The sequence below is a fragment of the Eleginops maclovinus genome, chromosome 6 (genome assembly GCF_036324505.1).
Source record: "Eleginops maclovinus isolate JMC-PN-2008 ecotype Puerto Natales chromosome 6, JC_Emac_rtc_rv5, whole genome shotgun sequence".
Taxonomy (NCBI): domain Eukaryota; kingdom Metazoa; phylum Chordata; class Actinopteri; order Perciformes; family Eleginopidae; genus Eleginops; species Eleginops maclovinus.
The window spans coordinates 20,290,958-20,318,095 of record NC_086354.1 but is presented as its reverse complement, the minus strand read 5'-3'; the positions used below and the strand labels follow the sequence as shown (position 1 = coordinate 20,318,095).

Genomic DNA, 27,138 nt, shown 5'->3' with positions numbered 1-27,138 from the left:
TTTCTGCTGCACCTCCTTGACGGCTTTTTAGAGGCAGGTCTTTGTTCCAACTCTGTAAACGTGCTCCAGCCGATCCTCAGGATGAAGAATAAAAGCTCAAGTGTCAACCAGGTTGGTTTTGCACATATTTAAAATGAATAATAAGGAAATATTGCATGTTTTGTTTTCAGTTCCAACTTCTCAATGTCACTACACACTGAACACATGAAACCTGTTTTTGTAGTTTGCAGGAATATCAATATAGTTTGTTCAAGGTTATGCTTGTGGATCTGATTAAAACATATACAGAAAGCCACTTTGGATGCAATACAACCCTATATACTATATCAGCAGGTTGATATTGCTTTGAAAACAGGAAACAGGAAAGTTAATTTGACACAATTCATGCACAGATAAAACATACTGTAGGTTCTAGTGCAACTGTCAACTGGACCCCTACCTGTAGCTTTAAGGATCTCAAATATGACTTTTATTAGATTCATAGTTTATATTTTCAGATTCTAAATACAATTTGTCATATTTTTGTATTTATGTAAATTACAGAAACAAGTGAAATAATTGTGTGTTTTTCTTTATGAATGGAAATACAAAAAGGTATATTTTGTCCCTAAAGCTTCAACATGATCACAAACCATACACCTTTTTAAATCCCGTGAGATATTTTACCTGTCTGAAGTGGCGTTGCTGTCCAATCAGTGTCCATGTTGTATCTGTTCAGTCTGTGAGAACTTAGAATTTACATTAAATAAACAAATATACTTCAAAACAACTATATCCAATTGCAAAAAGTGTAGGAGAGTAAAAAGTATAAACATGGAGCTGATGTTATTCCTCATCCCGCCAACAGATGTCGCCCTAATGTGATCTATTCCAACTTCACTCAGACAAGAGGAAGAAACACATAATCCAATGTTTATATTGTAGATACATTTATATAATATCTTTTTTCTTTACAATGGAATTGTTCTGTCACACAAGATGACCAAAAAAAAACAAAAAAAAAGAGAGCACACGTTACAGTCAATAACCCAAACCTATAGAACATATGATTGTCACTTACTGCGAGTCACAAAAAAAGTACATACTGTGAATAAATAATCTACAGAAATATGTACAATATGCACAACGAGAATTCAAATGGGAGTGCAAATAAAGCTTTGGATCCCTGTACAGGAAATAAGGTAAGCAGATGTAGACTGAGCCAGCTGTCCCCCAACACACAGTATGAAGCAATAATCATCGATTTACAGGACATTTAGTAACATTTAGGCTTTGAGCTCCTGCTTTAAATGACTTCAAAAAATAACAAAACAAAAAAGGATCAGAGAATAAAATCAACACATTAACATTATGTACAGTGTTTCGCATTCCACAGAGTATTTAACGCTTATCGTCCAATGAGGATCAAGGCAACAACCACGGGACTACAGGCGGCTGAGAGAGATGCAGAGAGGAAGAAGGATCCAGAGAGAGGCGGCTCACTGCAGAGGAGAAGAAAAAAAATACCTCATTGTGCTCCTGCTGGCTTCCTCAGCCGATACTGACAGAAGCAGGCTGCGATTTTTAACACTGTACAACTCTGTTACCTTCCCCATCTACACTGACGGAGAGGGAAAAGGGGGAGCTGGTCAAAGGAGCTGCATGTATGGATGTGTGTGTACCTCGCTCCTGTCCGTTTAGCAACACACACACACACACACACACACACACACACACACACACACACACACACACACACACACACACACACACACACACACACACACACACACACACACACACACACACACACACACACACACACACACACACACACACACACACACACACACACACACACAAACTGCAGTCTGCTGTAATGTCCCAATTTTAAAGTCTCTGGTAGGTGGGTGCAGGAGCTCTGAGTTACCCAGAGTTCAAGTACTCCAGCGCCACTTCATAGCAGAACTTGTACTGGTCCTAGGAGAGAAGAGGAAACACACAAACATGTTAGAGGCATGTACAGTATGGGTGGACAAACAACCTATAGGGGTCACAAGCTACTTGATTGCTCCGATGAAGCACACTAGCAATGTTATCCTCCCCTTCCTCCCCCCTCTCTATTAAGTTTGCGGTATAGCTATAGTGGAAATGTAAGGCCCTCTTAAGCAGGCGGCCTTTTTCATCTTAGCAGATATTGATCTTAATAAAGTAGTTTGGAAATATTCACACATTACCAAAGTTACAATTGATCAAATTTGGGTATTCGGCTGATGCTGATAATATGGGTAGTGGTGGTTTCCAAAATGGGCCAGTTGCCTGTTTAAGTATCCATACATGAAGACCTACAAACCAATACAAAAATGTAATAAAAAATAAAATAAAAACAACCAAAATTACTCGGACTAAACACTAGGCTTGTGGAATTTAATTCAATTAATTAATTAATTAATCTTAAGGGAATTAAAGCCACACAAATACACAATATAACATATATTTTAAAAACCAGCCAAATATTACATGTTTATATTTCTATGATATGATTAAACTGCTGTGCTCATCAAATTGTTGAAAGGCCCAATATCTAAATACAGGAGCATGGAAAGTCTATTTACTGGTTGAGACCAACCAAGTACGATTGGGGGACTTTAAAGGGGCATTCTACCAATTTCACATATGACCGTAAATAAAATCAACAAATCAAGAATTGTCATCAGGATTATCTCACTTAGACAAGAACATTGATAGAGTTATGACAGAAAGTCTGTGACATTTACCAGTCATGGAGGGTCTGATGCTTTGGGTGCATAATGGAAATGTTGGGTTTTAGTATTTATGCAGCTTGGCCCATAACAAGGACTAAAAGTCAGGATGTCTTCCTCCTTTTTCTTTCTTTAATATGTATTTTGTGGGTACATAAAATCTGGGATACCGTCTTTGAATACCATCTAAAACCTTGTAATAATACACTCGTATAGGTTGGATGGAAGTGCTGTTGCATTGCTCCTCACCAGCAGGTCCACCATGTTGGGTTTGTTGTTCCTCAGTGTTTTGACAGCGTGGAAAACATCCACAGAGCGCTGGTGCTGAAGCATCTCACACACAATGCTGATGGCACAGAATGTCCCACTGCGACCGCCTCCGTTCCTAACGTGGTCAGAAAGGTGACAAGCATTAGAAAACTACTTTTTATATGACTTCAATACAGAAATGTTGACTTTAATGCTGACAGAGGGGTGAGGAAGAGCTTCTGATGCAGTGAAGCTCTTCAGTCAGTAGGTGGAGATGTTTCATTTTTAATGCCAGCATTGAGTGTGGTGGTAACTTACAGACAGTGGACCACAGTGCGTCCCTCGCCTCCGTCGTACTCCTCCTGCCACTTGTCCACCTGTCGGATGAGCTTGAGGAAGGAGCGCTTGGACATGGGCGTGTCTCTGTACATGGGCCAGCCCAGGAACTGGAACTGCTGCACCATCCGGTATCCGTCCTGAGGCTGCAGGGGAAGCATGCACCGGTTATCCCAGGTTAACACAGGGGGGGTCACGTTGGGGGTTAATCGCTGGCTTGCAAAGATGCAATCAGACTGTAAAGATGCAGCTAAGCCTCGGTGGCAACAGGAGATGGATAAGGGCCCGAGGAGTCAATGAAGAGATGTAGGAGCAGATAGACGGCCTGATAGATGGGAACACTCACAGCTGGAGACAGATCTGAGCTGCAGACACTCTAAATCACACTCAGACATACGATCAATAACTGTTGTCAGTGATCTTGTGTGATTAGATGGTTTTCCACTTAACATGGTGGCGAATGCCTCTGCCGGCCAGAAGCTGGTATTACACACTCATATGAGGAGGTAAGGAGCTTACGCAGGTGACTGAATGGATGTCTGCTAGCTCAAAATGAAATGGTCAAAAACAAAATCTCGCCATGCAGATTGTTTCGGTTTTATTTGCCAGAGATATGACATATGCATCTCCGAGATCTCTTCCTCCCCTCCAATAAAAAGTGAATTTGGTTCGAGATGCTCACATGATTAAAAACTAAAACATAAAAGCCTGTTTAACAACTTGTCTTTCCTTAATCAGTGTGCTTGTTGCTCTGGATGGTCGACACGCTGTTGACAGCTTTCATAGGGACTTCATTAGAAAGCACTTCTAATAAAAACTGTTCACAGCAAGGTTTACCAATCTGGGGGCCATCTGTGCCCCCCCCCCCTCCCATGGGAAACAAGATGAATCTGAGCAGGCACAGGATGATTAAAGGGATATTAGAGAAACATATTCCCTTCTTTTATGGAAATGTAGGTAGATTTATTGAACTTTTCCTTTATTTCCGTTCAAAACCCAGCTAATGATCAATCTTAGTCGGAAAACCTTTCAGGTTGAGCTGTTTCTCATTTCAGTCAATATCTCGAAACTTGGACTATCAAAACCCAACCAATTTACATGTCTGGATAAGTCTTGAGTGAAAGTGTTTTTCTTTAATCCGGTTGGACTGACCCCTACAGGTAGATTCCCCGTCTATCCATAAGGTGTTAAACTGAAGAAACACTCAACTTCTCCTTTTTAACTATGTGTAAAATGTTCCACAGCCTCTAAAAGACACGTGAGTGCAGAGTTAAAGCACAGAACGACACGGCCTTTGCACAGCTTGAACGGACAGGCCGGCGTATGCGTGGGACGTGTGAGGTGTGCAGACACAGAATAAATTGGCTGTTGTTATCACCACGGAAAAAACTAGTTATAAAAGTTATGAAAAATGGGCAGCAAAGCGAAAAACATGATCACATAATTGTAGTGCTTGCTGTTTCCCTCCCTACTTGAAGTTTGAACCCTCCCGTGTCACCGTACCCGCGCTGCGTTGTAGATCCGAAATATTCTGCTGATGATGTCCTCCTCCAAGTCAGCGGAGACAAACTCCACCTGGATGGGTCCATGGCGATGGACTCCATTTTCTGGCCAGTACTGTGGGCACAACTAAACAAAATAGGCACGTACACACACACAGTCACACACAGAGAAAGGCAGGTACACACACACACACACACACACACACACACACAATGGAAACAAAGAAAACGGGAAATGATTCATTAGTTTCGGAATTCAATGACTTAACGGTGACAATGATTTCAGCTCTTTACACATGGGTGTACAATAACACAGGTTAATGTGAGATTACAAAGTTTAAGGACACGAATCACAAGAACAAGAGGCAGAGAGAGAGAAAGTGAAGTGCTTTCTTTAAAAAATAAATGTGATAAATTGCTTCCTCACAAGAGAACATTCAGAGAAAAGCTGAAAAATAGATTTAAAGGACCAAAACACCGAACTCCGATGTGTTGTTGGTGCTCTATAGAGTTCCTTTCGCCAATCAACTGAACCTTTTTTAAGAAAGCAAACACAAATGGTAAAACCTTGACTAATTGTTCTCATCCCTGCGATTTCCTCAAAAGATGTTTGTTTTCTACAACTTTTGGGAACTGAGAAAAATGTAGGATCTGCTCTGAACAGAATATTTAATTAGCGTTTTTCTTTCTTAAAATATGTTTAATATTTTTTAGTAGGAGGCACCTTTGACTTCAAATAAGTGTATTTTCCCTCATCATTTGTTAAAGAATTATACAATAAAGTTATAATGTGGAACTTGATTGTTATTGACTGCTCTGGTAGCAGTTTTGGAGAGTGCAGCGGGAGAAATTACCCCTGGGACAGCATCATAAGAGCTGAAAAATCTCCCCTATTTCCGCTCGTCAGGAGAAAAAAGCCCAGTTAAGAACATGCACCTGCAGAGCCGAACCGTCAGCCTCGCAGCAATAAACCTGAGCAGCGGAAGCGTTCACGCACAGATGGACAGATTGTGCAGACAGACATGCAGAGTCATGAACAAACAAGAGACCGCCTGAGAAGAATGCAAATAACAGGCCTGAGTACACGCACATAAATGGACACCCAAATATACGCTTCCTGTCTGGAACACATTTACAGTCTGTGTGGCGGCACTTTCCAGCTCCCTTTGAGAGCCTGTCAGAGTTTGACAAAGTCAACAGATGCAAAAACAAAAGATGCTGATGGAGATGATAGTAAGCCTCACCCTCCCTCGTCTCCATCTCCCTTCCCACCTGTGCTGTCTTTGGCTGGCTGACTGGCTGCCTACAGTGAGAATATTGAATGAAAGGCCTTCTCGTTGCAGCCAGTCAGTCAGTCACCTAGGGAAAGGGGATTTGAATGGGGAGAGCAAGCCGGGCTTCGGGCTTTGATCCGCAGGTGTTATGACAGAGCCTCGGGCTGAGGAATCTGGATAGTCTCCTCCGCAGGCCTGTCTCTCCATCTACCTGCGCTTTCATGGCTTCCACTCTGCAGCATCCACCTCATTTCAAGCATACACTGTATATTTGAAATATTTTTTATTCCAGCACAATATTTTTTTTAACCCCTGGGTTCACACTGGAAGAAAACAATCTAAATAAGGAATATCTCTCTGAATCCAGTTCCCACGCTGCCCTTTTCTTTGACTGTATATGATGCAGTCTTGTGATTAAAGGAACTGCTTCATGTGTATGTCAGTGCACTGCCTGCAATATCCCTTGAGGATTAATTGATGTATCGTGTGTGTGTCTGTATGCCCCTGTATCAGGTCGGGTTTACCTGGGCTGGGTCCACGTCGTTGAGCATCACTATGGACGTGCAGTGGTAATCCAGCACCAGTCTCCAGAAGTCCTTCACTGTGTTTGGCAACGGGTGCTGGGTCACTATGAATGCAGACGGCTGCTTGTAACTCTGGAGGAAAGCAAAAGAAAGATTTGAAACACTGTCGCTAAATACGCCTCATGCATATTATATTGTAAGAAAGCTGACAATTTACCAAGAACAAACCCCATCACTATTTTAAAATGCCCTCCATCCTTTAACCTGCCTCACACTGAGTGCTGTTTTCTAATGGAGATTCCATGTCTCTGGAGATTCTATTAGGACGCTGCACTCTTAATATGGTTCCTGGATGGCCCGGTGGTGACAGAGGATCCTGTACCTAAAGGGTCATGTGCTCAATCCAGGCAGGAGCCAAAAAGCCCATCACTGGACACAAGCTTTGTCAAGGTGCTCTTTGTCAGGTCCACCCTGAAGACATTTAACACTTTAAAATTGCTATTCATTGCTTATAGGGTTTATTTTGTGTTGTCCTGCAGTGCTTTCCCACTTCCTGTGACAGACAGCTGTTCATTAAGGACGTGTCAAAGTCAGAATCAGGGCCGAGTTAAAATACATGATAGTTAGTGAATAAAACAATACCACCTCAAGGTCTATTTATCTTTATCTATATATTATCATTCCTAGATTGTTACATGTTCATTTGCAGATGGAGTTTTCGGTTGTCATGAAATCAAAATTGTATGATTTTAAAGTTTAAAAGCAAAAAGTGAAATAGAACAAACCATAGATTTTCCCGAACAGCTTTGAAATGACTTCATCTCAACTGGCCCTATTATGCTTCTGATTTTTTTCCGTTTCCTGCGGTGTGTTATATAAGTTTCAATTTTTTGTTTACTGTTTACTTCTGGAACATAGTGACATCACTACTTAACACACATGCTTCTATTGGGTAGCGCTCTAACACATTGTAGTGATAGGCTAAGGAGCGGGGCAACTCTAAGAGTTTGACCAATCACAACAGAGCCGACCAGCCACCCAATCAGAGCAGACTGGGCTCTGGTTTCAGACAGAGGGTGAAAAGAGGGGCTGCAGCACAGGCAGTATGAGAAAAATAAAGGGCTTTTTGAACATTAAAGCAGGGAGACATGTCAATATGATACCTGGAAATGAGCAGAGTAGGAACATTTAAGTTTCAAGCCATGTCCTTAGATGACTTGACATCTACCTCTACCTTTTTTCAGTTATACTCAACATATATTTGTTATCAACTTCTCTGCTTCTAAAAGAACAGTTGCAACAATAACCTTTGTTTGTAAATGCTTTGTATTTTGTAGGAAGGTGGGAGTAGGTGGGTGGAAGAACCTTGGTTTCGTTTCTTGTCTTGTTGTCTCTTTACAGCTCACCCTACAACCTGGTGTAGTGGTGTGCATGTGCAAACTAAAAAGGACTAAATTGAAGAAGTTCGAGCCTCAGGGTCAGAGTTCGGCCTTAAAGCAGCAGCAATGCCTCTTGTATTAGAGATTGAAACACCAATGTCAGCACTTCCAGTAGCCTTCATATCCTGTGATCTGTTCCATTTGCTATCAAAGGCAAAATACCCGCTTTGACATCACTGATTAGCGTTTGACAAGAAAAAGCAACATGTGGGAAAGTTTTAGCTCACTCAGAGAGAAGCCACTGCAATTTCATGCCTTGTGACTGATTGTCAATTTACCACTTTAAAATCACAGGGACTCCGTAATTACAATGGGGCTACAATGCTCCTTTTAGTGACTCTGTGAAGTGGATAATCCCAAAATGTCAATCGTTCCTGTAAATATCGACTCTTACATCCATGAGCGCGGCGTTGATGTAATTGGAGCTCTCCCCATCGATGGTGATGAGGAAGGGGAGGCAGCGGTCTGGAGGAAGGACGTCCATGCAGCGGTTCTTCTCGTGGTTCCTGGGCAGCAGGGCGATGCTGCAGTCCTCCACTCGCAGCGTGGGCGTCACCATATTCAGAGTCTGTCAGGGATGAGGAGGAATTACACACCGTCAAACCGACACAGGAAGGTAAGCATGCGGGTCTTGAGTGTGCTAATTATCTCCCAATATGGTAATTAACAATGCAATTCTTTAATCAGTTACATTAGCGATAGCTCTTGCTCCCCTGGTGCGACTGTGATGAAACTAAAGGGGGGGCGATGCATCTCGTGTAACACTGATTGGTCCGAGGAAGGGTTCTACTATTACACATTAAAGAATGGTGATATTTTTGCTTCTGATTGGCACAGAGGGGGTCTGCGCCATTCGTCAAGAGACAACGTGTTTACTGTTGTTTTGAACTTGTCCTACTCTTGAGATAATGCTTTATTTGTGATTTGCATTCATTGTTTGAATCTCCTCACCCTGAACTCCTCTTTAATGGGGCTGGAGTTGGTCTGCGGGTCCAGGCGGTTCATGTCGTAGTAGACGGAGCGCAGCTGACTGGCGGGGATGGTGGTGTCGCCACAGAGACACGCCTCCAAGATGGCATCGTGGATGAAGACATACTGCTCCTGCAAAAAACAGCATCCTCATTGCGGATCTATAAGACTTCTTACACTTACAGCAAAAGACACAGTTTTTTAAAAACCAAGCAGAACGGCAGGAATGCATGAGTGTTCCTCTGTATTTTTACCAGGAGAATTCAATGACCTTTGAGCGACTTTACCATGATTATTCTTTTCCCCTGAGGCAGTTTCTATGACTAATATTTGTCATTGTCTGTGTTCAAAGGTTACATTACATAATTTTGCATTTTCGGTACAAAGCTGATTTTATTCTGTTATGAAACCCACAATTTCATGACATTTTTATAAACCTTAGAGGCCTGAAAGAATGTTTTTTTCTCAAACTCAATGACCTTTTTCAGTTTTTGATGACCCCGTCAAACTGTGGTGACCTTGGCCAGGTCGAAACCTCATTGTGTTTTAATGCATGATTTTGTCAAGGAGTAAAACAAGTCTGACGTCTTAACAGAAAAAAAGAAAACACCCTGCTTCCTTAACTTCCTGCAAAGCAAAACTGGAAATCGCGGCACATTTCCTCCTCCTCGCATCAGTCACTCAAGCAGTGGACGTGGTGACACTGCTTGAGGCTTGATGCAAATCTCTTCTGAAGTGACATTTCCAGCTGACACTCCCTTGTCACTTCGGACCAAAATCCGCAAGCTCGCACAGGGGTCACTGATTTACAGATTTACGGGGAAACATGTGTTGCCATTTGTTAAGTCGGGTGCAGAACGTGAACTGCTGACCTGAGCGTTTCACTATAGCTCAGGCTGGGTCGGCGGCAACGCGGCTCTCAAACGGGAATCAACAGATTGATAGATCCTATCTGAGCTCATAAACTATAACCAACAACAAGGCTTTTCATTTCCGCCGACAGATTAAACCACGTTGGAGGGTTAGTGTCTGGCCGCGGGCTCAACAGCCATGCCAACAAGCCTGAAACACCTGCGAGGGGAAACGCACACATACACACACACTTTGAAGGTCACTGAATTTGAGGAGAGTGACTCAGGGTGAACAACATTTGGTCTCCAGTTACTCAAATCCCAATTCGGACGTCAACGATGAAGCATTTGCCCATTAAGTCCAATGACGCCTGTGATTTAAAGGGAATTACGGTGAAATGGTGCATCCAACGAGACTGTGGACACCTCCAGATGGCCCGTGTTCAGGAAAGCACAAAGTCCATTGGTAGCCTGTACCAGCATAAAGATGGAGGATGAGCTAGGGGTGTTTTCAGCCACCAATACCAGCTAAATGATCTCATTTAGCAGCATTTAAACCTTCTTTATTATAGGATGCAATGCCAAGCAATTGTGTTTAGCCTCCTGGGAAATAGTTGGGGTGTCTTATGAGAAATTACATAAATGTAAAGTTATAGCTATAAATTCACCTGCTGAAAATATAAACATCTGATATTTAAAGCATAAAAACAAGAACAGAGCGTTTTCAGCACTGCAGCCGCCGCATGGAGGTCAGTTATTATGTGGAGGGTTTGTAATATAATAAAATATATTCCTACTAAAAAATGCACATGAACTGGCACTTGAAAATGACTGACGGCGAAAAATTAAAACTAATTATACCGCATTTTAAAAGATAATGGGCATCATCAGTCACTGGCAAACTGTAAAAAAAATCCCTCCAGATTGGATCACTTAGTCTGCAGATATATTGACCAATAAATGTCAGGTAATGATTCATTTTCCCAGAAAAAAAAACACAAAAGAGCTTCTTTCTTTGCTTTTGTTCTGGAGCACCAGAGGAGTGGGGTTTATGTTGAGTAATACTCGCAGATATTGCTTAATCCACATTTGATGGCAACAGCCTGTCGTTCTGAATCCTGTCTGTTCGTTTTACTCATGGAGTGTCACTGTGGGACAGATGCACCGTACCTCAGTCTGCACCATGTTGACCCTCCGTGAGCGCAGCTCCCTCACGCAGTTGTAGATATCGACCACTCCCTCTCTCTCCGCCATGTCCAGCATGATGTCGATGACGATGAAGCAGCCTGTCCGTCCCGCCCCGGCACTGCAGGGAAACACACACATTGGACGCTTCAGTGGTGCAACAGAAACCACCTTTGTTTTTTAGGAAACCTACAGCTTTACATAATTAAATATTTGAAATATTGTCCATGTACTTGAAGTCCTTTAGCAATTCTTTTTTTCTCAAAGACTTCTGAAAACTAATTTTATCTTCAATATTCTTACAAAATATTGGCTCTGATCTACATTTACGCACACGTCTACCCTCCACATTGCTGAGAACTGAAGATTTTATTTTGTTTGTTTGAAGACATTTAACGGCAGGAGAGTGCCTTTACTTCAGATGCAATGTTGAAAGGGGGAAAAATAGGGGAGGATATCATCAAAAAATTGATCAGACTGGAAACATAACTTTGTACTTGGCTTATCCTGTGGCCGCAACTGCTAATGTTTTAAATCTGAGGCCTAAAAGATCCATGGAGAGTTAACATCAACTACCTAGTAGGACAGAGAGCATGTATACACACACATACACTGACAGGTGAGGCAGAGGAAAACCCAAAGTATGAAACAGAGCACACCAACCTGCAGTGAACCACCATGGGCCCAGCGTTGGTCATAGTCTTGGACTTGACTCTCCTAATGAATCCCAGCAGGCCCGTGGCGTGATAGGGAACCCCGTGGTCCGGCCACCCCGTGAAGTGAAACTGTCGGATTTCCCGAATCTCATGAGCCCCTCTCTGAGGAGCAGAGTCATCATGGTAAACACACAGAGCACAGCAGAGCAGTATTTGGTGAGCGGATACAGTGTGCTGACGATGTGAGAGGTCCTACTAAAGCAAATACAGAGTCAGATTGAATGCAAACACACACTTCATAGGCAAAATCGAGGAGCAAAGTTTTCATTATCTGACAGCAAACAGGATCTTCAAGGCTGCCGAAACCTTTTCCTGACCTTTTGTACAGTAGACTTTTTTAGTCACGCCTTCGCTCCAGGGACACAGGATTATGTTGTTACATCTATAAACTGGACACTGTTTAACGTAGATCTAATATAAACTTGCTATTTTAGTAAGGTTTAATTACGATGGTGGATTCTGCCTGTTTCTTTGGGTTGTAGAGAGACATAATGTGATTGTAAACGAACGAACAGTCTGTACTCAAACATTTATAGTTAGACAAAGTGATCATGACATGCTATCCTTCCTAAGTAACTGTCACCTGCATTTTTCACATGGTCTGTTTCTTTTCACATCCCCTTACAAAGTCTCACTTTCTAAAGTTACTATGTCTGGTATTTGAATTGATTACATTATCTTTCATATTATTCTGGAGGCATGCATTCTCGTTTGAACAGTCCGGGCGAAAATTGTAAAAATCTTTGTGATGCTTTCAACCCATTCATCTCAGTGTGATCTGTGGATGTTGAAACTGCATGCCTTTCTGCCTACGATACAATGAGAATACCAATACTATCCGGATATTCAAATAGTGGCCTTAAAATCTAAGTGTGTTATATACAAATTGGAAAGAAAGCAAGATCCTGCAGCTTATTCTGCAAAAATCAAAGCGTTTTTTTTGCTAGTTTATCATTTTTTATCATTATTAAGTGTTATTGCTCTGACCTTGATAAGTATGTATTTATAAAACGTACTTTTTAAAACAAGTCAAGGTTGCAGAGAAACTTTTAAAAAGGTACTTCTGAAATTAGCATATAACCCAGAACTTCTTCAGCCAAACTGCACAATAGAGAAGGGTTAAGGTCTGGAGCACATGTGTGAAATCTCTTAGTGGACAAAAGACATTAAAAAGTGTACCTTCTCCACAGCGAAGGTCCTGATGACATACTCTGACAGCAGCTCAGTCTCTATCAGCGTCACCTTGATGTCTCTGTAGATCTCAGTGTCATCGGGCCAGTACTTACAGCACTTCACCTGAGAGTGACAGAAGCGAGGGTTTTATAAGCACATGCACACAGTACTGAATGCTAATTGCGATGCTTTTACATTTGCACATGCTTTTATTTCAATGTCTGAACGCTATCTTTCTTCCCATCAAGATGTGTGTCACCCTGCATTTGCCACCTGATATGTCAGTGTCTGAGACATTTCTTCGAAGCCAAGATGAGATTTGCTTCATATTAGTTTCAACCCCTGGTCAAGGACCCGCTGTAAATGGGAATATTGCGTATCGCTGGCGAGCTCATTCGCACATTATTACTTTTTCATTCCCACATCGATAAAGTGAAAACGAATGTAAAGGCAGACTGTGGAGAAGCTGGAAGAGAGGAGAATAGACGCTGAGGGGCGAGGGGAAATCTCTCAAGTTTTTGACTAGCAATGCGGGGAAAAAAGGACAAAACGTTAAAAAAAGACGATGTTCTCCAATTGGACAAGGGAGATATAATGACAATCCAATAATGACATGAAATAATAAACTCTCAGCGGTTTAAAACAGATTTCCCAACAGAAATCTAAAACATCCCACTGGAAATATTACTCGTATTAGGTATCATAACAGTGCAAAATTACCATCCCCCTCCCCCCGTTCAATTAAACTGTTGATACTGAGGGGGTAAGGTTGGTGATAACGATTGAGATCATGGAAGTATATCAGAGAAGGATAATTTTTGATGAGGGATAAATGCGACATCAGCCTCAACTAGATCCAAATTTCATTTCTGGAGTCTACGCGCTGATTAGGAATGAAATGAGATTTTAGTTTGTGGAGTGACAGACAGACGGGGACTTTCAGGTCCCTCTCTCTGACACCCCGATGACTAATCCCCGATGACAATCACAAATCCACCGTCCGCTTCCAGCCAGATTGAATTAGGCAAAAGCCATTACCTTATTAGATCACTCTGAATCAGGCGCATCGTTTTTGGGGGGGAATTAGCCTTTGGGCTAAATTATGCCAGGGTACACACAGATGTTCTTTTTTATTGGGCCCACTTATGTGTATTTTTTTTCTCATGGCACTTGAACTCATTCACTCACATGGAAAAGAAGGTAGCATCACCTCAACACACACACATCAGCACACCACCTTACAAACCAAATCTCTCATACATCAAAGTACGCCGAGTGCCGCCCCTGTGTGTGCAGCCAGCGGGGTACAGAGGCTGCGTGTGCCAGGATTTCCCAGGGTTCATCAGCAACTGTGCCGAGCAGATGGCCCACTGTGATATGGCGGACTGATTTTATGAGTCCTCTCCGAGGAGCCACCGTCACTGTGACCAACTGTGCCTACCGCCCGCCATTGGACAAGGATCATATAACAGACGGTTAGGGGGCCGGGGCCCTCCGAGGACGGCACCGCAGCTAAGCAGGTGTGGAGAAGGTGTGGGGCGGGCCGGGCTCAGCAACTGTAGAGGAACGGCCTAATGAGGTACCTAGAGATGGGCCCATGAATCATTATCAGCTCTGCTACATTTAAGCCCCCACCGAAAATGCACATCAGCGGAATCAAGGTGTGCCTGTGTTTAAGGGGCTTTCAGTGCTTAAAACTCTTGGAGTAAAAATCAAAGCATTACACTCTACGCTAAGACCTTAATTTTGTCTTGATTATAACCTAACCAGGAGGAACTACAATGCGACTTAAGTGGAACACATTAAGAGTGAAGTAGGACTCCTTTTCTCTTTCTTTGAGGCGGACCACATGCTATAGCGAACAAAAAAGAGAGTCAAGGTTCTACGATTAGTTTGAACATTATGAACCATCTTTACAACTCAATAGCAGTGGCCTTTTGTCCAATGAGGATAACATTAAGAGATGTTTCTGGTCGGAGCTGCCGGCTACAACAGCGGAGTGTAATCTCCTGTTATAGAGCCACTCAGATGAAACAGTACTCAGTTGCCTGGATGCCTCTCTGGTAATGAAGGCCATCAATCAGTTTCTTCACACACACACACACACACACACACACACACACACACACACACACACACACACACACACACACACACACACACACACACACACACACACACACACACACACACACACACACACACACACACACACACACACACACACACACACACACACACACACACACACACACACACACACACACACACACACACACACACACACACACACACACACACACACACACACAGGTTACTGGGTACTGATTTTCAAACACACAAAAGGCACTTAAAAAAAAGATGGCTCCGTTTGCCTTGAGATACAATCATGCTGTCAGCCGTCCGGGGGCAAGGTAATCTTATTTGGGATCAGCGGTTTGGCGCGAACATCTAATTAATACCCACCCTGCCCACTTCCACCAGGTTGGTCACCATGACGATCGCCGCCGTGTTCTCCTGCCACACCATCCTCCAAAAGTCAAACACCGTCTCCTGCATGGGGCCTTTAAAAAAAAAAGAGAGTATGTGTGAGTTAGTAAATTGCACTTACATTCCTTTTATTACATTATGTATTGATCTTAGTCCCATTTTATAGTGTTCATTGCAACAGAAGACATTTTTCGTTGACTTTATCCAGTTATTCTGTCCTCTCGACCTTTCTAACATTTGAGTTTCTAGATGTATACTCAGTGATGTTGCATTGTATTTGGATCAAGGACAGGATGTTCCTTTCGTCTATGAATTCATACACTTAATGGCCCAAACAAATAGAGTACTTTGTTACCTGAAAATTACAATTTCAATTGAGATTGTTGAAAATGTCATTCAGCAGAGACTACCTTTTTACAAGAGTTTGGAAAGATAGCTGCAGGAATTTGCCCTCATTCAGCCGAAAAAGCATAAATGAAGATGATATCTGATGTTAGGTAATTAAGGGCCATACAGTGCTGTTACATAGAAGCAACATGAAAATATCCCTGTAGGCTGGAGTATTGATATTTCAATAAATTTGAGCGTAAGGTTGTTGTCCATTTCTTTATAAAAAGGCCCATACCAAACTAACGAATAAATCTAAGCGTTGACATCATTTTCTGATCTTTACAATACTAGCTAAAAGTGAAAGTGATCCGTAGTGCCAGGGAAAACCATTTATAAACCAGTAATACCAGAGTTTTTTCTAGAAAATATAGTATGTGGGCGCACGTCGGGTCAAAGTTAAGGCCCCACCCACTTTCCGGTGAAAATAATGTATTCGACCAAAGCGGAAAATAATAGTGTCTTCATGTCTTAAGACTGCCGAGTCATATATTGAACCTCAAACAACAAATAAATCCAGAGTTACGGTTTCTTTACTTAAAAAAGAAACAATCTAATTCAGAAATCACAGTTTCAACAAAGCTGTCCAGGTTTAGAGAAAACCCTGGTAATACACAGAATTTTCCATCACCATTTCAATCTACACAACTCTCCCTGGATGAATGTTATGATTCTTATCATGTTAATTAATGGCATTATTCATGACTTCTTTTAAAAAATACTATTTGTATGCATTATTCACATCACTGTGATATTTGGTATGCAGTGGCGACATGTGTGATGCTTCTGTCTTCAGAGGCAGGCAGAGAGGCAGATCAACTTGCACACAATAAACACACACAGGGGATTTGAAGGCATTACAGTGCTACAGCAACAATGCAGTTTATATAGCATTTTCCCTCCTTGGATGGGGCATTGAAAACCATTTCAAGCCAGATTTATTTATAGTTCTTCCTATAACAGATTCATAGCAAAGTGCTTACTCTACAGCAGAGGGTTTAACTACAGACGAAAACAAGAGAGTGTAAATAAATCACAAATTTAAAGATGAGGCTAAAGCCTGTGTGTGTGTGTGTGTGTGTGTGTGTGTGTGTGTGTGTGTGTGTGTGTGTGTGTGTGTGTGTGTGTGTGTGTGCACGGCAAAGCTCAAAGTAATTACCACCACACCTCATCTGCTCAACACCAACCTTTCCTCTGAACCAGACCTTAACGTGTCTGGTGAACATCAAAACAAATGAGCAGCGAGCCATTGAATGCCTCCAATATTTAAAACTTCACTGAGCAATGATTGTGCATTGATAGGATTTTAATTATTATTCTGGTTAATTAAAATTATTAATATTAGTTTTAATCAAGCACCAAGTGGAGAAAAAAAAAATGGCTTCTGACAAATTAATTAGTGAATGCAAATCTCTGCAGTTGTGCATTCTCCTGCGATGGCCCGAATTACCTGGAGACATGACGTATTATACAGACAAGCGGAGACAGACACAAACTCAACTTGTTCATCACTGTAATTATTTGTTAAATAAATTAAATAACCTTTAGGCAGTTTTAAACCTTTTAAAAAGCAGGGCATGTTAATCAATTGAGTTATTTTATAGGCTTTTGGCTGAAAACGTCAGTCTCCAAGTTTGAATGTAAAATTGAACACTTAAATTGTCATTTAAAGGGCACCTTCTTTGCTATTTTATCTGGTCCGAACGTGTACTTTTGGTCTCTACTAGACTACTATGTGTACATACTTTAATGGTCAGGAAATTATTTTTCCCATACAGCCTTTCAAAATACACTTGTATTTCACATCAGTCTAAAAGGCTCAGTCTGACACCTGTCTCTTTACGCCCTCCTCCTGCCAGATATCTTAAATATACCCTTTGGAAGATTTGTCAGAGACCAAAGAAAAGCATGTCTTTTTTTAGTTTCTTTTGGCAAAACTGCTTCTATGTTGTTGTATTTCTTTGGGAATATAAAACACTAGGCACATGGAAGCCTTACTGGGAATATTACTGAAATAAAAATGGGCTGCTATATTGCTTGAGCGGGTCCCAATGTCTTCACTTATTTAAACACTGACTGTTTTTCTTCAAAGGTAATAAGACATTTGCTCTTACTCTTCTCAAAATGAAGGGTTACCTGCCAGCCTCGTATTTAAAACTGAAGCATTATGGCAGATCTCAAACTAGGGATTTTTGTATCTCCATCATGTCTAACTAGCAAATCAAGGTACAACCGCTCTTAAAAAAAGTGTAGCTTGGTTGCATATAAACAGTATTTAATCTTTTGATAATTCACGGGAGGAGTTATGAGACACCAGTTGCAGCAGCTCCAGCATCCTTTTCCATTATTGTAGTGTTTGTGTTCCTTATTGGGTTTTGTCTTCTGCAACAACCTAATTTCCCTCAGGGGATCAACAAAGTGCCATCACCATTTTAATGACTCGATTGATCAACCCATGTTTTGATTTGCTTTCTGTGGAGCCTAAACTGTTTTTTAACTGTCTATCCTCCAACTGTACTCAAGCACAGCCTCATGCAACATAGTTTAAATCAATTTCTGCCAAACTGTGCAGTGAAATTTGAGAGACTTCTTGCAGAACAAAAAGATAAATGACTCCAAATGAACCATCATCTCCACAATCAGGTCTCTGCTGCCAGCCCCTTTTCTTTGGAAACATTTTGCAGAGAATACAAGTAGTTTTTTTTGTTAAATTAAGAATTGAACTTCTGCTCACTTGTTTGCATCCCAATTGGATATCTCCCATTTTTATTCCCACATTTCCTCTGCTATGCATGAGGTGCTTTGTCTCGATTGTAACTGTAAGACCTCAATCTCCAATTCCAGTCACTACCAGCCTCTCCAATAACTACCCAACCTGATTGAACCACCCACTCTGCTTCCTCCCACACTTGTCCCCGAAGGGAGGAAACGTACTGCTGAGAAGTTTCCGAGAGGACGACTGAGAAGCAGGACAGCTGGTGTGTAGGACTTCAGGAATACAATAACACTTGGCATTGTGTGGCAAATCATCCAATGCGAGTCTCCTGCCAAGCTTCAGCCGGCCAAGTTATGTTCGCATATACATGAATAGATGGAAAATAGGTGAAGAGCAGACGGTAAGTAGTGCTGAACTTGATGACAAGTTAGGAAGCGGAGTGAGTTTGGCTGCTGATGAATCGGATTATGAGAAAAAAATTGTCACAAACATAAACAATGGTGACGACAAGAAGGAAATTGATATCTATAAAGGCTCATTCTTTAGTTTTTCAATCATAAACATAGGATAACTTTTTAGATTCGACCTTCCCATTCAACTCAAGATAGCACGATAATCAGTGGCGGCCATTTTTTTGTCTTTGGTAGTCATTGCAAAGAACGACAACCCTTGAAGCGGGGTACTTCTGTAAATCAACTTGCTAAAATTCGCTGAGGTTTTGGAGCAATTGTCAGAACTTTTGTATGGCGTAGTACAAAGCAAAGAGCTGAGTCTTTGGCACATAATCTCCATTGCATTGCCTCTAGAGGGGAATTAAGGATTGCTGAATTTCATTGCTTTATATTTCTCTACTGAAAGTGACACACCTCACAGCCCCACTGACTCACCATAAGAACAATTGCCATTTTCACAACTCGCACTGCCTAAAACACAAACAATAGTGATGATCAGAATGAAATTGGATTTTTCTAAGGCTCGTTGTTTTGTATTTCTACCAAAGAAATCGACTGACTGTTCAAATCAGGACAGCAGTATGGTCAGAGCGGCAGAAATGTTTACGTGTACCTTAGCAAAGAGCTATAACCGTTGCAGTGCTACCTTCTGCTAAACGTCACTGATTCACTGAGGTTAGGAACCAACTCCCATTCCCTGCAGCTAAGAGGAGTTAAGGATTAAGTCACTTCATATTTCTTTATATTTTCTATTGAATGTGACACACTTTTGGGCTGACATGTCTTCTCACTATAACTAACAGCAATTGCCATTCGTACAGCAGGCATGACATTTGCCCTTTTAAGTTTTTTAAGAAAGAAATTGATTTGAGAGACTTGAGGAACTACAAGGTGAGAGCAGTGTTTCTACGAGCTGCGTGAAGTCTAGTTGAAGAAGTTTTGGAGGAGGCACTTCACAGAGGAAGCACACCAGAAGAAGCTTCACTTCCAGCTGTCAGAGCGCTGATGCTGCTGCAGCCGACGCTGTGTTTTGGGACCGGGCCTGTTCCTCCTCAGAAGCGATGAGTGTGACAGCTGTAGAAATCCCCCAGCCAGGTACGCCGCAAAACTCCCGATCAACGTGCGTGCAAACACACTCTCAGACAAACACACAGGCTCTCTGTTCCCCTCTTGCCCATTAATATTACATGCAGCAGACTCTGGCATAATGTGCACTCACTTATCATTGATTTGCTCTCTCTCTCTTTTCCATCTCCAAAGCCCTCACCCATCCCTGTTGGGCTTTGAGATGTTAACCTGTAAATAATAAAACTTTTGCGATGCTGGTGACATTTGGTGCTTGTGAAGGAGGGGAGGGGAGAGCAGAGAAGACCAGAGGGGGAACGCTTGATGAAATTGAACCCTTTCCCCGCATCATGAATATTTTCCACATCACCAGGAGGATGCAGGGACTTATCGGAGCCGTTTGCACCCCGGCTTCAGTGTAATTCACAGTCTACACCAGGAGGAAGCTCATGTCTGATCGGTATTTAAATGATCCGCAGGACATAAAAATGGACAGAGGCAAGGCGGCAAACTGGGAGGGCTGAGCCAGGCACGCACGCGCTCAATTTTGCTAAGTAGGTGAGCTGCGGTTGGCGCTGAATTACTGAGAGTTGGTTGTGGTATTCCTCCGGCAAAAAAAATAAAAATCCCTAGATGAGAGAATGACCTACATAATGAGTAGAGGAGCTGAGGTGATGAGGCTTTTATGGAGTGACAGCTGTTCTACCTGCCGTTGTCACCTTGACAGAGCAAAGGGACTCATCAATAAACCCCAAACTAATGAGTGTCATTGTAGTTTATAGCATAAGAGAACAGGGACAGCGTTACGCCATCCGTCTGCCATATTAAGCACATCCTCAACCACCCCCACAACCAATTTATGACAAAGATTTTTTACCGTATCCAGCACTATTGGGGGTGTCATCACTTTCTGAGCTACCGCCGGTCCCAGTGGGCATGAGTTGAAGTGTCACTCACAGCAAAACTTTACTGGGGGAAGAAAAGAGACTACTTCCTCATTTTTTTTTGGTGCCAATGCCCAGGTGCTGTTTTCAGGTGCTACAGTATGCGGTTTGTCTGACTGAGAAAGACTCGTCTGTGCCTGCCACTCCTATCATCTCAGGCTGCTCTCTGCCTCGGTGTCAGCACACCGAGCCTTCCTTCCTGTCAGTCTGCTGGAGCCGATGATGAATTATAGAAGCGCCCGCTCTCCCAGAGAATACAGATGTTTCCACACACACACACACACACACACACACACACACACACACACACACACACACACACCTCCCCTCATCTGTACTGGATGGCTTTACACACGGCTTGCAATACAGACTTATTATGCAAGCTCAACGAGAAAACAGCCGCTAATTAATTTACGTGGAAACACGTTTGGCTCTTTGAGAGGGCTCCTCTGACTGCTGATCTCCATATGAATATTTTGAAATGAAATATGCAATGCTCTTAATGACTTTAGCACAATTATAGAAGTCAAAATAATCCAGTTAAAAGATGTGAAGGGCATGTTTTGGTGAATTGGAAGAGAGAGTTGTCACTTGACGGATGGCTTAGTTCTGATGGCTGACTCGGTGGTCAGTATAGTGCCTCGCTCAGTATGCCATCTCTTCCTAAAGTAAGCAAACAGAGGGCTGTTTTAATTGAGACACTGAGGAAGAGAGGCAATGCACTAATAAACAGGTAATTATGCAACTCCCAGCTCCGCCAAAGCAGATTGTGAATCCATTAAGGCCTCTTCGCAAAAACGCCTCTTCTTTTTTTTTTCTCCCTCCACTGATTTTTTTTCTCCTCCAAAGTGGTACGCAAAATCCCCATGCATGCAGCCCCCGTTGTGTGGGAGTGAGGCTCTCGACGCAAAATTCATAACAATTAACCATCAATCAGACTTAACCTCTGGGGTCACGGTAAGTGCTCCCCGCGCTGCGAATCTGCCGGCCAGATTAACACAGTGACAAAATGTGCCTGTACATGTCAGCTAATCCATTTATTTATTCAGCTTTCTCCCAGACTGCCTGATTAATGGCTCCCACACCACCGATGGAAGGGAAGCGACAGAGGGAGAGAGGAAGCATGCTGTTATGTTCGCACAGAGGTCCGTAAGTGTGTGTCGGTGCACTGAGCAGTACCAGATTCCCCGAACACACACTTGACTGAGCATCAAAGAGGAGTGTTCAAGAGCGTATGTAAACAACGATGGGGATGTTCGGAGAGACACCTGCACACATCCATCCGCCCCAAACAAACAGACAGCCCTAAACTCTCCCTCCCTCTCGTTACAACCCAGAGTGCCTTGCCATTTTTGCAGTGTTTTATTCTTACCTTGAGTGGCGATGTAGTGATTTGGTCTGTGGTAGCCCTGGGAACAGACAAAAAGAAAGAGAAAAGTGAGTTTTCTTTCTTCCACTCTTAAAAGACAAGCTGTTTTTGGTCACATACATCTTAAACATCACACATTTGTCTCTGATATTCAGTCTGTTTTCTGACGGTGCAGTTTGACCCTTTTCATGCAAACTCACTTTATTTGTACATCACAAACCACAGAACAGATTTAAACTTTATGGGAGACCAGTTAGCAGCTGTTGCTTATTTTAGATGTCACGTTTATGCAGCAAACAATTACTTCACTGGTGCTCCACCTGAAGAGGAACCGTGGAGAAATGTGTGCACCGCTCTCAAGAAACAGTGTGCATTGTCAGGCTGCCAGCTGTTTTTGCCACTGTACACCAACTCACTTCTTTGTTTGAACATCTGACTGAGGCAAATGTTAGCTGGTGATGGATACGGTTGGATACAGGATGAACAAACACTCTCCATCAAACACTCTATATGCAGCACACCTCTGGAGTAAGCAGCCAAAGTGTTGATAATCCCCAAGATACAACTAACAGCACTGATCTTCACAACAGGCCCCTAGTCTCACGGATTACTCTAATCCCTTCAAGTTTTATTTGTCCAATTCCTTGTCTTTTCTCTAGAGATATGAGGCAGGAAACAAAACATTAGGACTTAAAGGCTCTTCCCCGGCCCTGCCTCCTCTTGATTGCCGCCACCCCCCCCCCCCTCCACACACCCATGCTGCTCTGCTTATCTCACTCATATTCAATTTAACTTGGACTGTGATTAACGCTCCTCCAATGAAGGGGAGAAAGACACAAAGGATATTTTCCTCACTCTCTCTCTCTCTCTCTCTCTCTCTCATCCACGGGGCTCTTTCAGCTCATTCAACTGTCCTCCATTTTTAATGACTTCTTTATCTCTGGACTGAGGAGGAGATTTGTTTGTGCTTTCATGTAAGTTCTGTCAAGTAAAGTGGAGGCCCAGTACGCCCGTCGGATTAGAGGGGGGAGAGTCGAGAAGAAAGGAGTGCCCTGACAGTGACTGTCAGGTGAGTAGAGCTCACTATAAATGGACTTTTCAGAAACTTGTTACATTAGCTCCATACGAGTGTTTCTTCATGATCAAGACACAGAAGAAAAAGCAGAAAAGTACATGTTGAAATTATTAATTGAACAGGCTTTGTTTCCAGGGATGTGTGATTTACTAAAGGAGAATTAAATATGTGCTAAGCTCGCTGTATTTTGCTGCATTGCCTATTACAATTATCATTAACATTAATTCCTTCCAGTAACAGAGGGACCCAGAGTGTCTAAAATAAGCAGCATGGATTGTTTTCGCCTGTGGGCATGAATTTGTATTTCCAGTCTGAATTTCATTAGATACTTTTTGTAAATCTGGTGTACCGTCTCTATCACCTACAGTGGAAAATACATTTATATAATATAACTTGGCAAATACAATTTGGATAAAACATAAATGCTTATTATGTGCACTGCAAAGAGCAACATCATTATGTTACACAGAAGTCACACGGAGGAGCAACGCAGGACAAGTAAAAGGGCAAAGTGAGAACTTGCCCTGAGGCCCTGGACCCCGAGGGGCCGCTGAAAGCCCCAGATTTATTGAGCGTCAGCTGTACTCTGGTAATTTATGGCATTTTTTTGTGATTATGCACAATCAATGCACCATATAAACTAAAACTATATGGGCCTTAAGGTTGGTTCTGCATTATTAGCTGTTTTGTCTGCCCATCAGTGGTTCCCAAACTACCCGAAGGGTTTAAGGTAAAACTTGCTGTATCGTTTTTCTTGCCTCTGGATATTTGTAACTACTCAGGCTTCAGATTAAGTCAGTGTAGAAAAAAACTGCCTCACAGCCTACATGTTCTGTCACTGCTCAGCTGTAATCTGTGATGACGGTTAAAAGGATTAAGATATTTAAGATTAAATAGCAGATTTATTTAAGGGGGTTATAAGCCAAAAAGGTAGAAAGGCCCTTTGCCAAATGTACACTGAATTAAAGTGTTTACGGGTTTGGGTAAATGATCATTAACAGAGAGTCAGTGAGGTTTCCAAAACAGGTACAAAACCTGACCATAAACCAGTAATCATGCTATTGCACTAATACAATGTGTTGATGCAGAGCATTTCACAGAGACATTTGGCAATACAATAGCAATTAACAGTTTGCTGAAATGTTCAATAAAGGCAAAACTGAAACATGGTTCCTTCTTATGTTGATAAAAAGTCTTGCTAACAATAATTTGTTGTACCTTAATGTGATCATAGGGAGACAGGACTACGGTTACCTTTCTGCACACACAGTAAACTGACTGGCACATCCCAGCATTTTTTTTTACTACACAGTGCACAACCCCCGCAATCCTACACAACTCTGCAGACAACAGGCTATTACAGTGCGTTTCCCTGCCTCCTGACTGCTTATGAAAATGCTCAATCAGCTGCAGAGAAAAGGAACACACCGCGGCAGCTCTGCTTACTCGTACATGACTTGAAATAATCGTCAGTATAATAACACACACTGTGGGAAATGTTCTACACATAAGAGTTTATTGGGCAGGACAGGCTTCTAGATGGGTTAAAAAGCTTTCTGAAGAGCAAAAACATCATTACCCATCTGCCTGCATTTCTACTAAGTACTTTTTCAATGAAGCTGGCAGAGCAGCGGAAATCCTTTTCAATCAGAGCCCTCTTTAATATGCGTGTATTCTTATCTTATAATGGGGCACTCTCTATTGTGAGAGTCTTCTCCGCAGCGGCCCTTCTCGTGGCATAATGGGCCATAAACTGAATAGTGGGGAAAGGTAAATAATTTAAGCCCCCTGCATTTGCCGTAGCACACCTAGCATTATGAATTTATGTTTGAAGGCGTAACAAGAGATTACAAATAACCACATTAGAGGGGCGGGAGAGTAGAAGATGGGGAGACAGAGTTGGAGTTCTCTCCTGAGCAGAAAACCACTTAGAGAGTCAGGTACATCACCATTACACATGGAGTGGGAGCATCTGCTAGAGGAGGATCCTGTGATTGGTCACATCCTGCTATTAACACTACGATCAACAGCAAATCAGGTCAGACCACAGCTTCTACATTGTGTGAGTTAAGTGGTTTGGATCAGTTTTCAACTAAAGGCATGTCTCACGCCACTGTTTAATGACTTTTACTTACTGTAGAGTCACACAAGTGCATGTTAGTGCCGTGCTGCAGGTACTCTCATGAGGTAAGATGTATAACGAAACCACTGTAGATAACCGCCAAGTCTGTGCGTGAGGGGTTTTCAGGGTCTGACAGATCAGAAGGCTGCCGACTTATGTGGACTTGAAGCACGATGAGGATGAACAAAAGCTCTGTCATACATCCTCACAGAAAAATGGACACTGGTTTGCATGTTCAATGGCTTAAAAAAGGCCAGATGTGACTCTGACCTTGCAGAAAAGGCAGTAGATGTATGATGTTTTGTATTATGCTTTGAAGTAAGAGATGGTGTGTGTGGTTTGTGTTTGAAGACTTTGAGATTGGAGAGGAACAGTCAACATTGGTTTCTTTTAACCACGATGCATAACACTTTACCAATTAGCTGCCTCACTGAACCTTGGCTATAGAGGTAGAAAATCAAAAAATGAATAATTTTTGTGTCACAAATATTGTCTGTTATTGAAGGCAAAGACAAATTACCTGTCATTCAGGTATTAGAAGTTTTCACTTTCACTTAATGGATAAAAGATGATATTATCATCATGTAAATAAAGCAGATGAGTTATGGTTTTAGGCAATTTCCATCAAGCTACTTGTGATTGAGATGTTCGAGGCACCGTATTGTGCTCTCTTTGTGTATCTTTTTTCAGTTTTATCCATCCAAAGCTAAACTAATTAATCATACAAGGAAACTCCCCCCTTTTTATCCTCATTTTTGCTTTTCAAAACGCGTTCCCTGCTGTTGTTCAAAGCAAAGTCCAAAACTATAACCCCAGTATCCCCCGTGTGCTGGATTGCCTTTTTTCTCTCCCAGTGCTGTCAGCCTCTGATCTTCATTCCTCTTAATATATCCAATGAAAAGAGTGATACAGCAGCCCTCTAAAGTTGAATATAAAGGCACTGTGTGTGTGTGTGTCTGTCTGTCTGGTTCTGTATGTGTGTGGATGTGATGGGCAGGCAGCGCTTTGTCCCTCAGGGCCCCTGCGACGGCGGCACCAGCGCCCTCTCTCTCCCCAAGAGGAAGCGCAGTGACCTTTGCGTTGGTGGCCCTGGCTGGTGTGTGTACTTACATCAACGTAATTTGCATTAATGTAATCGGAGCTCTGTTCCCCCTCCAGGGCCTGCAGCCTGACACGGGAGTGATCATCTTGAAGAGAGGCAGAAGAAGAAACCAGCGTTGAATTAATCATATTAACGAGGGCATCAGGAGAAGAAAAGCAGGCAGAGGGACAGGGAGTGAAACAGAGAGTGGTGATGGAGGAGTGATCAGACTGGCATTATGCTGCGGTGCAGATAAAAACAGGTTGTAGAAATGCAATGTGGCTGATGAATGGCTGCTGTCATGTGACCTGAGCATTCATCACAAACACAAAGATGCTGCTTAAGTTTAAAACCTGATGAGATGAAATTAGGAGCAAAAAAATACAATTAAAACTATATTGTTGGAGCCTTAACTATGGAGCGTGATGAAAAACCAGCGCTGAAATGAGTTATGGTGAAACTTCAAAACAAATACTTG

General features: G+C 42.2%; 1 protein-coding gene across 2 annotated transcripts in view; it reads right to left on the bottom strand.

Moving 5' to 3' along the window:
* Positions 1-912: 912 nt before the first annotated feature.
* The window catches only part of LOC134866500 (receptor-type tyrosine-protein phosphatase mu-like), a 142,919-nt gene continuing 116,693 nt past the window's right edge, over positions 913-27,138 (bottom strand). Inside the window, exons 22-35 of one of the 2 annotated variants that reach the window (XM_063886709.1) lie at positions 26,690-26,766; positions 22,386-22,422; positions 15,426-15,523; positions 12,966-13,082; positions 11,734-11,888; positions 11,056-11,191; positions 9,017-9,166; positions 8,460-8,633; positions 6,627-6,758; positions 4,830-4,943; positions 3,309-3,472; positions 2,991-3,126; positions 1,910-1,959; positions 913-1,481 (exon numbers count right to left, since the gene is read on the bottom strand). In XM_063886709.1, the coding sequence (XP_063742779.1) occupies positions 1,388-1,481; positions 1,910-1,959; positions 2,991-3,126; positions 3,309-3,472; positions 4,830-4,943; positions 6,627-6,758; positions 8,460-8,633; positions 9,017-9,166; positions 11,056-11,191; positions 11,734-11,888; positions 12,966-13,082; positions 15,426-15,523; positions 22,386-22,422; positions 26,690-26,766 (1,634 nt within the window). In that variant the 3' untranslated portion in view covers positions 913-1,387. Of the gene's footprint in view, positions 1,482-1,909; positions 1,960-2,990; positions 3,127-3,308; positions 3,473-4,829; positions 4,956-6,626; positions 6,759-8,459; positions 8,634-9,016; positions 9,167-11,055; positions 11,192-11,733; positions 11,889-12,965; positions 13,083-15,425; positions 15,524-22,385; positions 22,423-26,689; positions 26,767-27,138 lie in introns of both variants that reach the window. The other variant, XM_063886710.1, reaches the window with a different exon arrangement.